This window comes from Strongyloides ratti (assembly GCF_001040885.1).
Source record: "Strongyloides ratti genome assembly S_ratti_ED321, chromosome : X".
NCBI lineage: Eukaryota > Metazoa > Nematoda > Chromadorea > Rhabditida > Strongyloididae > Strongyloides > Strongyloides ratti.
This window is the reverse complement of record NC_037309.1, coordinates 3,383,465-3,395,325: the sequence shown is the minus strand read 5'-3', so window position 1 is coordinate 3,395,325 and position 11,861 is coordinate 3,383,465. Positions and strand designations below refer to the sequence as shown.

General features: G+C 27.7%; 3 protein-coding genes across 3 annotated transcripts; 1 reads left to right on the top strand and 2 right to left on the bottom strand.

Annotated features, from left to right (window-relative positions):
• Window positions 1–1,359: 1,359 nt before the first annotated feature.
• SRAE_X000071500 (Vacuolar protein sorting 55 family-containing protein) lies at window positions 1,360–1,893 on the bottom strand (the record flags this gene model as incomplete). The annotated part of the gene is made up of 4 exons (XM_024645091.1): window positions 1,360–1,470; window positions 1,513–1,696; window positions 1,751–1,826; window positions 1,878–1,893. The coding sequence occupies 4 exons, from the start codon at window positions 1,891–1,893 to the stop codon at window positions 1,360–1,362; spliced, it is 387 nt and encodes a 128-aa protein (XP_024510584.1).
• Window positions 1,894–2,206: 313 nt separating this feature from the next.
• Window positions 2,207–3,121, top strand: SRAE_X000071400 (Hypothetical protein; the record flags this gene model as incomplete). Its single annotated transcript, XM_024645090.1, has 2 exons — window positions 2,207–2,339; window positions 2,388–3,121. The coding sequence occupies 2 exons, from the start codon at window positions 2,207–2,209 to the stop codon at window positions 3,119–3,121; spliced, it is 867 nt and encodes a 288-aa protein (XP_024510583.1).
• Window positions 3,122–3,469: 348 nt separating this feature from the next.
• SRAE_X000071300 (Myosin heavy chain) lies at window positions 3,470–9,593 on the bottom strand (the record flags this gene model as incomplete). The annotated part of the gene is made up of 4 exons (XM_024645089.1): window positions 3,470–3,697; window positions 3,753–9,260; window positions 9,314–9,442; window positions 9,531–9,593. 4 exons carry the CDS (start codon window positions 9,591–9,593, stop codon window positions 3,470–3,472), a joined length of 5,928 nt encoding a protein of 1,975 aa, XP_024510582.1.
• Between the last annotated feature and the right edge of the window lie 2,268 nt (window positions 9,594–11,861).

Sequence of the window (11,861 nt, the reverse complement as noted above, 5' to 3'; positions counted from 1 at the left end):
ATTTTATACAAATCTAATTTTAAAATTATCAATAAGTATATAATATAAAAAAGAATATTTTTTAAAAAATTTTTTATTTTAACAGGTTAAATATAAATTGTTATACACCAATACTAATTAAAATTTTGTTATTCTTAATTATTTAAGATGTTTTTACAACTAAATCTAAAATTTATATAGTTTTTTTTTCTATATTAGTAGTCACACTTTTTAAAAATTAAAATAATTTTAAAAATTAAAATAATTTTAAAAATTAAAATAGTTTTGTGTTGATACTATGTCATAATTGTGAACATTTTAAAAAAAATATTGATAAATAAATTTGTTAGGTTAGTAATATAAATAAAATACTAATATGATATAAATTTTTATCTTAAATATGATTATATATTTTCTACTATCTTTATACATAATAATTTTTGTTTAAAATAATTATTGTCTTTTTATAAAAATAGAACTTAAATATATTTCTGATAACCTGTGACATAGGTAATTTAATTAAACATCATCTTTTAAAATAGTTCCTGATTGATGATAAGAAAAAAAAATTTATATACATATATATTACATTTTTAAGAAAAGAAGTAATCTTTTGATTTTGTCCTTACATATGATGTTTGACGAAAAAGGTTTCTATAAAAGACATAGACAAATAAACAAAAAAGAATGAAATATGTGTGATTTTCACGCAACTAATAAAAATTCAATGAACAATTATATCATTGATGAAGCGCAATTATAAATCAGAAGATTTGATAATAATTTATAATTCTCTATTAATGATTAGAGTAAGATGTTTGTACAAATTTGATCATTATAACTAGCTTTTAATTTAATCATATATATAAACATATAGTCTTTTCTATTTAATTACTTTCTTATCATAAATGATAGAATAATGAAAAAATATATTTATCTTCTTACATTAAAATACATAGTAAAAAATAGGGCATTATGTTTTAATAATATACAAAAATATTTTTCTTATAATATCTAATATTTTTAAAAAATATATTAAATTTAAATATAAACAAATTTTAATATAATTTGTAATATAATATATAAATGTTAATTTTTATCATGATAAAAACAATTTAGACAAAAATGTATTATAGCTGAATATTCTTTTTTTTTATAAATTTTTGTTAATTAAAAATCATAAATTTTTTTTTATATTTAAACAAATAAAAAAATATTTGATTTTTCGTAATATTAATTCTTCGGATGTATGAAAGGCAATATTTATAATCACTAAGATCATTTCATAAGTACTAAATATTTTCAATTTATTTTACATAAAAGGGTAAATTATGGCTGTAATAAGTTTGTATTGTGATCTATACTTTTTTTGTTGTGACATTAAAATGGAAAAGCCATAGTATCTTTTTCTGTATAATAAAAGTAAGAAACAATAGTTGAAAATATTATAACATTAGCAAAAGCAGTCATGATCCAAGCTTGAAATTGAATCTAAAAATATTATATGAAAAAAAAATTTTTTAATAAACTTACTGTTCCAACATGAGCTAAAACTGCAGGTAAACCAAATGCTGATACAATAATTCCTGTTGTCATAAAAACTGCAAAATCAACAATTGGATTTCCAGTGTCAAAATCACCTCCAAAAGCTTTAGCTACGTGTATTGGTATAGGTGATAATATATAAAAAACAATAACAAACATTGGCCACCATGAACTAAAAAATAATTAACAAATAAATGTAAATATTGATTTTTATGATAAAACATACGTTAATTGAGTAATTGTACATGCCAATACCAATAAGGTTAAACCAGTACATAAAGCAAAAGCTATTCCAGCAACAGCTTAAATTATAATAATAATAATTAGTAGTCGAAATAAACGAAAAAACTTACTTTTAACAGTTGTCATATTTTTTTTTTCTACTTAATATAATATTTACAAAGCAAATGATTTTTTGATAACAAAACTTATGACTTATAGTGATAACATTCCAATGTATATATTCGATTACCAATCGTTGTAAGATATATCAATATATAGTCATATAAGGTAATTAAAGTTTTCTAAATATAATTTAAACAGATGTAGGTACTCTATAAAATTATAATGTTTTAAAAATAAATTATTCAAGGTTATTATGTTACCATGGTACCAATAACTTGTTTCATTAGCATTTTATTTTATATTTTACTTAATATATAAATATTTATTTTTTTTTTTAATGTCAAGTGAATATTCTTTTAGTGAATTTGAAGATAATTTATGTTCTAAAGTTTATGGCAATTGTTTAAATGATTTAGAATATGATTATTATGTAAATACTTTACTAGTTGATAATGAAATAGCAAATGATTGTAAGTGTTATTATATTTGTTATAAATAATTTATGTATTTTTTTTAAGTTGTATCTGGTGTTGTAAACTTTGATATTGAAAAAGATGGAAATAATATGCCCAAAGCAATAAAAGCAATAGATTCTCTAAAAAAACAAAATCATAATCTTAGAAGCCGATTAATGATTCTTACAAGAGATATTCCTTTTATGAAAGCATTAACATCTGATCAAAAAGTAAAGCTAATAATCAAACTACGATTACATCTTGAAAAATTATTAAGAGAAAATAATCAGTTAAAAAAGTACAAAATAGATGATCAAGTATCAATGTTAAATAATAATTTAACAAGCAACAAAACATTAACAGAAAATAATAATTTAAATCATTTAAAAAAAGAACTAAAAGATAATACAAAAGAAGAATCTTTATCACTTCAAATTAATAGTCAAGTTGAAAGACTCTTAATTGAAAACAAGTATCTAAGAGATAAAATAGAAAATTTAGAAAATAATAAAAATGACATTGAAAGAAAAAATAAAGATGTAATGTTAATTAAAACTGAATTTAATATAAATATTGAAAGTGATAAGCATAATTCAACGTTTTATCAAGATAATAATATTAAGACTATGGATGAATTGAAATATCATGTAATGAAAATGAGAAAATGTTATGATGAATTATTAAAAAAACATCTAATGATTATTGATACACTTAAAAATAAAGAAGAAGAAATAAATGAACTAAAAAAAGTATTAAGTAATTATGAAAATAATATAAAAGAAAAAAAAATGATTTAATATGATAAACTTTATTCGACACATGATTCACAAATTAGCAACTACAAAAAATACTAATGTATTGTTTAAAATATTTATCACTCATCTGAAAAGGTGTAAAAATAAAGTATTAAATTGTTTTTTGTTATTATTTCTTGTTGAATAAGGATTATCAATTTTTGGGAATAATAAAAAGATAAAAATAATAAAATCGTAAAAAAAGAATTGATTAGTAAAATGTTGGATGGCTAACGGATCAACAAAGCCTAATATTTGATTAAAAAAAAGATAATTCATTGATAGATAGCTTCTTACAGTCTGCATTATCATAATCCAGTTACAAATAGATTGTTGATATATTTGTGACACTTAATAATCTCCAAGATTGGATGCAGATGCACGAGCACGGCTTGGAGATCTAAGGACTGCAGCTGATTGAGAAGCTTGTAATCCTGCTGGTCCAACACTAGCAGCTGAACGAGACTTAGCACGCATTTTGGAAAGAGAATTCTCTGCAACATCGGCACGCTCTTCAGCATCATCAAGTTGATGTTGAAGTTGTCTGTATTTTTGAAGATTAAGGTTAGCAACTTCTTCCTAAAAAAATAAATATTAAAAATATGAATAAAATTTTTTAATAAATAAAACTTACAGCTTCTTCAATTTGTCTCTTTTGAGTCTTAAGTTTGTTTTGAAGTTTGTCAATAAGATCTTGCATACGTTCGAAGTTCTTCTTGTCTTCATCAACTTGGAATTGAAGTTCACGCATTCTTCTGTCAGCTTTGGAAAGATTTTTGTTGACATCTTGGTATCTACGTTGTTCTCCATCCAATTCAGATTCAAGTTCACGAATTCTTTGTTCGAGTTTAGCAATAATTTTCTTTCCTCCTTTGAGTGCAGCAGCTTCAGCTTCATCAAGTCTAATTTGCATTTCTTTAATTTGTTGTTCAAGTCCTTTACGCATTCTATCGATATGCATAGAGTGTTCTTGTTCTTGTCTAAGTTCTTCAGCAAGTCTTGTAGCATCGGCAACAGCCTTTTTGGAACGTTCTTCAGCAGCTTTGTATTCATTCAAAGTTTCATCCAAATCGGCGTGAATTGCTTGAAGTTCTCCTTCCAACTTTCTCTTGGCAGCAGAAAGTGAATTGGCTTGAGCAGAAAATTCGTTAGCTTGGTCACGAGCATCAGCGACTTCATATTCAGCTTGTTTACGGGCACGTTCTGCTGCTTCAGCGTTAACGGCAAGTTCTTCTTTCTCAGATTGAAGGATGGTAGCTCTCTTTTCTGCATTGAGGTATTGTTCACGAACATCATCACGTTGTCTTTGTTCTTCTTCAACTTGTAATTGTAATTCACGAATTTGTTCTTGGAATCTCTTGATGTTCTTTTGGGCATCAGCATTAGCTTTGTTGGCATGATCAAGAGCAATTTCAAGTTCATTGATATCAGCTTCCAACTTCTTTTTGACGCGGAGAAGTTCAGCTTTACCTTTAGCTTCTGATTCAAGAGAAGCTTGCATAGAGTCAATAGCACGTTGATGATTCTTACGTGTATTTTCGAATTCTTCTTCTTTTTCTTGAATTCTCTTTTCAATTTCAGATCTAATTTGTGAAACTTCAACTTGAGCACGAAGTACTTTAGATTCTTCAGCTTCAAGAGCAGCTTCAGCTTCATCAAGAGCATGTTGAAGTTCTTCTTTTTCAATTTCAAGTCTACGAATAATCTTTTGCATTTCATGAACTGAACGTCCTCCTTCTCCGAGTTGATCAGTAAGATCTTTAATTTCAAGAGAGAGTGATTTGTTTTCACGTCTAAGAGCTTCAGCAGTTTCAGCCATTTCTTCTTGAGCATTTCTTAATTTGAATAAGTCAGTAGATAAGTTGCGGTTATCGCGTTGAGCAGAGTCTAATTCATTAGACAAATCATCAGTCTTCTTTCTCCATTCATCAACAACCTTGTCGAATCCTTTTTGTTTCTTTTCCAATGAAGCAGCATATCCATTGGCACGTTCAACATCAACTTGAGCATCATCAAGATCTCCCATAAGACGTGAACGAGTTTTTTCAAGAGAAGCAATCTTAGAATTAGCAGCATCAAGAGCTTCTGTAAGTTCATTAATCTTTTGTTGTTGACGTCTTTTGGCTTCTTCAAGTTCATCGGCCTTAAGAAGTCCTTCTCCTTCAAAGCGTGTTTTCCATTGTTGGATTTCAGCATTAGCTTTAGATAATTGTCTAAGAACTTCATTCTTAGATTCAATTTCTTCCTCAAGAGATTCACGAAGTTGTTCTGATTCGTGTTGGAAGTTCTTGGATTGTGCAGCAAGTGTTTGGCGTTCACGAGCTTCTTCATCAGCAGTTCTGCGTGCTTCTTCTAATTGAGATGTTAATTGAGATTTCAAACGAGAAAGTGCATTAATTTGAGATTCAGCATCTTCTAATTGACGACCAAGGTCTCCATTCTCATTATGAAGACGTCCCTTAAGAGAAGCAAAGTCTTGAAGTTGGCGAGCTTGTTCATCAGCTTTAGCTTGAAGTTCAGAAACTTGAATTTCAAATTGTTTAGCCAATTTTTCGTTGTTAAGTTTTGCAGAAGTTTCAGCATCAAGTTGAGCAGAGAAATCTTCCATTTCACGTTGAATTTGTGCTTTTTCTTTCTCAACTTTAGCTTTTTGTTTTTGGATTTGATCAAGTTGATCTCCAAGTTCAGCAATAGCATCATTGTGTTTTTTACGAAGAGCAGCTAATTGATTTTCATGATTCATGTTAGCTTCTTCTAAGTCACGACGAAGTTTAGCTAATTCAGCTTCACGTTTCTTATTAACTTCAATTTGTGCTGCAGTGGCACCTCCTTGTTCATCTAATCTTTCTGATAATTCTTCTAATTCGCGTTGAAGATCTGATTTGGCACGGTCAGCCTTAGAACGTGATTGACGTTCGTTTTCTAATTCTTCTTCTAATTCATTAATTCTACCTTGGGTTTCCTTAATTTGACGTTGGAGTTTGGCAACAAGAGATTGTTCATCTTCCAAACGTGAAGTAATAGAATGGAGTTCTGATTCCTTCTTTTTAAGATTGTTTTCAAGATCATGACGAACTTTGTTTGATTCATCAATTGTTTCTTGAGCAATTTTAAGTTCTCCTTCAACCTTTCTCTTTTGTTTCTCAGTATCAGCACGAGATCTCTTTTCACGTTCAAGATTATCTTCAAGATCGTCAAGAGTTTGTTCAAGTTTGGATTTAACTTTATTAACGTGGTTAGTTTTATCTTCTTCAGATTGAAGATCTTCCATCAATTTACGATTAATTTCTTCTTGATGTTTCTTTTCTTTGTTTAATTTAGCAATATTTTCATCTTGTTGTTGCATTTCATCTTGAAGTGAACGGATTTGATGATCTTTAGATTGCTTTTCTGATTCAGCTTTTCTAAGACTCATTTCAAGATCTTGAATTTGTTTTTTAAGATTTTCACATTCTCCTTCAATCTTCTTTTTGGCACGAGAAATATCAGCATTACGATCTTCTTGATCTCCAAGACGATCATTTAATTCATTAATTTGTCTATCAAGATCTGTCTTTTGAGATTGAAGTTTAGTTAATTTATCTTCAAGATCAGAAATAGTTCCCTTGGAATTTTCATTTGTTGTGAAAAGACTATTCTTTTCTTCCAAAAGTTTAGTACATTGTTCTTCAAGATCTTTTCTAAGTTTTTCTTCCTTATCCAAATTATCTTGGAGTTCCTTAAGTTTTCCTTCCATTTTCTCCATTTCTTCAGCTTCTTTTCCAGCTTTAAGAAGTGGCTTGACTTTTCCATAAAGTTTGAACCATTCCCAAGTTCTAAGTGTACACCAACTGCGTACATTTCTTTGAACAATGAGAAGTCCAGCACGTTGTTCCATACGTCTTTTACGATCATTTAATCCCAAGTACCATCTAATAGAAGCTTGGAATCCAGTAAGAATGATGGAAAGTTTTTCATCACGAATATCTTCAAGACTAGCCAAAACACCAGCTTTGAAGAATACTTTAGTTTGACCAATTCTGAATTGTTCATCAGTAAGACCACCATCAGCAACAATCTTAGCAAGCATGTTTTGTGAACATATTTTTGGATCTTCAGAAGATTTAGCTTCAGCAGCAGCAAGGATAGCATAACGTTGTTTGAAATCGTGGTGAAGGGTTCTGTTAGGGAAACCTTTACGGCAAATACGGATACCTTCCAATACACCATTACATGTAAGTTGATTAAGAACAAGTGCAGCATCAATGACTCCAGATTGTTTCTTTTCGTTTGGAATAATACAACGAATAAAGTGAGGATGAGTCTTGTTAAGCATAGTCATAAGGTTGTTAAGAGATTCACGATACATCATAGAGACAGTCATGAAGGATCCAGATTTACCCTTCTTCTTGGCTCCACCACCACCACCTTCTTTAGCTTTAGCAGCAGCTTCTTCTTGTGTAACATAGTCAGACCAAACTTCCAAAAGGAGAGCATTTTCTTTACTGGCTTTCATAACAGATACAACGGTATCATTAAGTGGATCTTTGTTCTTTTCCAACCAGTTAGTAACATTATAACGTACAGTACCAGCGTAGTGACGCATAGCAAAGTGAGCTTCAGCTTGTTTTCCCTTTGGTGGTTTTGGTTTTTCAAAGTTTGGATGTTTACCCAAATGTTGTTCGGTAAGTTTTTGAGCTAATGTCAAATCAGTAGCTTTTGGAACAATACATTCTTCGTCAAGCATAGAAATGATACCAAGTGGTTTTTCAATAAGCTCAATACAAGCAGCAAGATCGAGACCGAAATCAATGAATGTCCATTGAATTCCTTCACGTGCATATTCTTCTTGTTCTAAAACAAACATGTGGTGATTGAAGAATTGTTGAAGTTTTTCATTTACAAAGTTAATCCACAATTGTTCGAAAGAGTTAAAGTCGAAAATTTCAAAACCAGCAATATCGAGTACACCAATGAAATAATCACGACTGTAACCCTTTTGATCAAGAGTAAGATTACATTTCTTGACGAGCCAATGGAATACACGTGCATATAAACCTTTGGCCATAGCACCAATAGACCAGTTGACTTGTTCAACGTTTTGTCCTTTAGATACCCATTCAGTTCCGACTTTGACACGTGGTTTAGTAAGAGCTTTAAGGAATTCTTCAAAGTTAATTCCAAACATTTTTGATGCTTTTTCAGCTTCATCGGTACCATCTGGTTCAGCTTGTTCTTCACGAGCACGTTGTTTGAATTTCATGTTACCCATGTGCATAAGAGCAGACATAAGTTGATAACATTCATGTTTTTCAGTATCAGAGAAGTTAAGAATGGTAAAAGCTTCATCAGTAAGTTGGAATTCTTCAGTATCATTGACACCATCAATTGACAATTCAGCTTGAGCAACAAACCAGTAATCTTTCAATGGTAAGTCAAGAAGAAGTTCTTTTTTAAGTTCTGGTTTGAAATCAGAATAGATTTGGTAGAAAATGTGGTAACATCTTTCTCCTGGAGCTTGACGAATGACACGAGATTTTTCAAGAAGATAATGCTCAATGTCACAAGATGCAACACGTCCTTGTTTATTGAAATGAATACGGATAAATTTACCGAAACGTGAAGAGTTATTGTTACGAACAGTTTTTGCATTACCGAATGCTTCAAGAACGGGATTAGTTTGAACAATTTGGTCTTCAAGAGTAACTTTCTTTTCATCAGATACAGTAACTTCACCTTTTTTGGCGTCATCGCTTTCTTGTTGAGAAGCACCGACAGCAGCAAAATAGGCAATAACTTTTTTGGTATTTTCTGTTTTACCTGCTCCAGATTCTCCTGTAATCAACATAGATTGATTTTCATGATCTTGAAGCATGTTTCTGTAAGCTTCATCAGATACAGCGAACAAATGAGGTGGCATTTCAGTTCTTCTTTTACCCATGAACATACGAGCAACAGAATCTGTGTAAATTGGAAGTCTCTTGTATGGGTTAATTACGACACAGAAAAGACCGGAGTATGTGTAGATAAGCATAGCAGCATAACGTGCACGTAAATTGTGTAAAACAGAAGCATCATTTAAGAATGACAAGTTAGACATGTCTTCGGTTTTCTCGAATTTTGGTGGATTCATTTCTTGAATGAGTTCTTTTTTCAATGTTTGCTAAAAAAAACATTTGTTTTAAAAAAAATTTTAATATTATAATATAAACTTACTTCATTACCACGAGCAGTTACAATAGTAACATTATCTCCCTTAGTGGCAGTAATTTCAGCAGCGATATATCCTTCTTCGGCATCTGGAACCCAGCAATTTTTTTTTGAATCGTATGGGCGATTTTGATCCTAGTAAATAAAAAATATATATAAGAAAAAAAAAAAATAAAAATAAAAATTTAAGAAAAAAAAAAATAAAAATAATAATATAACTTACTTCAAGTATTTGATCGCGAGAGCGACGAAGATATTGCCATCCTGGATCGTTTTCGTATTCCATAATTAAAAATTTGGTAGTAAAGTGCTAATTTGTGATAATATCTCAACAGTTAAAAATATAAAAGAAAGCTTAGACGCAATCTAGAAACACAACTAGTCGAGAGTGACTGTTAAGTCTGAAGTAACAAGGATTATTATGTTGATTATGAAGGAAAGGATGGCAATAAAAGAAGTAAGGGTAATATGTTTTACTCCACCTTAATGAAACCCTTTATTGTTGCAGAGATATCAACTTTTCATAGATATATGTATTTCTCTCTTATCAATCAACATACTTTTATCTCTAATAATGAAAGCATTACTCCCACTTTTACACTTTACCTATTAAAAATAAGCTTAATTCTTAGGATTAGTTGTAAATTGTTTAGTTCCTTAGCATCATTTTAATTTAAAGCCATAATCTTTTACATCTACCCTCATTGAGGTAGTAGTCATCAATGAAGAAATGGAAATATAATTTCTTATTGGTAATTACTAATGATTTATAAAATGTTTTTATGATAATATCCCTTTTTCTTTGGCTAACTATAATTGAGTTGATTTGCCTCCTGCCTACACTAAAGTTTTTAAATGCAATTCAAAGAATTTATCAGAAATTGACTGTAGTAGATAAAGAGAAAAGAGTTATATGAGCAGCAATCATTTTGTTCCTCTTTTATCGTTATTTTAAAATTGATACGGCATATTATCTTAATACTTTTTTTAAATAAAATACATTAATATTAGAGATGTGAAAAAGATCAACAAACATCTTCCTTTAGAATATTTATATAGATACCCGTCTCTGTTGGCATTTTAACTATCTCGTACTTCTTTAAGATAATATGAGAAAAACAAGTAGCAAACATCACTTAAACTTTTTTATTGAAATAATAAAATATTTTTGAATTGTAAAATAAATTAAAGTAGTAAATTTTTATTATTTTAGTAAATTATCAAAAAGATAAAAAATAAAAATAATTAAATTATTAAATATTAATATATAACATTTATGTAACAGATTTATATTTACTTTTTAAGATATCCATTTAAATTTATTTATGTGATTTATAAAAAGTTTCATAATATCTTAAATTAGATTAAAATTAATTAAAATATTAAAAATAATAAATGTATAATAAATATTATATTATTTAAAAAATAAAATAATTTACTAATATATATAAAGATTATAAAATAATAAATTGCATTTTTAAAATAATTGACAAAAAATAATCAATTTGTTGTCATATTAAAAAAAAAGTTTCTAAAATATAACAACTGTTTTTAAAAAATTTAACCTTTTTGTTTATTTAACATATTAAATAAAAATATATTATTTTTTTTTTAAAATTTGATAAACAGCAAAAAGATATATTTAGAAAATGGGGAAATAAGCTTAAAATTTTTTTACTTTTTGATAAAAAAAAATGTTGTTTTTTTCTTTGTTATACAGTTGTCTACGTGTTTATATAAAATTTACCTAATAATTATTTTAAATCATTGTTTAAAATTCTGTAGGTGGTTATAAATATATCAATTAAAATTGTTATTAATGGTATATGATTAATATATTGAATATTGAAAAAGTTTATCACCAATTTGTCAAATTGATTGAATACTTTTACATTAAAAAATTATTATTTTCATATTTTCTTATTATTTTTTATAATATAATTAAAATTTTGGTATATAAATTTAATTTTTATATAATAATTTAACTTTAAAAAAATTTTTATTAGAATAAAATTTTTTATTAAACTTATATAATTTTTTTTTTCTAATTACCTTATCTTTTATTACTCTTTTAAATTATTTATTAAATATCTTAATATAACACTGATTTTATTTTAATTTCTAAAATAAATTAAATATTTAGTGTAACAGATACTTTTATTATTTTCTTTATTAAAAAATAATTGATATTCACATTAAGATAGATATATACATATTTTTATTCTTATCATTTATCGTATTTCTCCTGAAATATGTCTCTCTTTTTACCTCCTCCAGTTAATGATCGTTTATTTCAATAACAAAATGACATTCAAAATATTCAGATGATATATGATTATTATTTCAATATATAAATATATATATATATTTATTATATATTATATATATATATTATTTATATTTGATACAACATTTTTCTTTAGTAAGAAACAAGGACTAGACTATAATACCAATTGACTCAATTGATGTGGCAAAAATTTTGATCCACTCATATATATATGTCTTTTATTTTATTAGAAGAGGGAAATTTTTTATTTATGTTAATAAATAAATT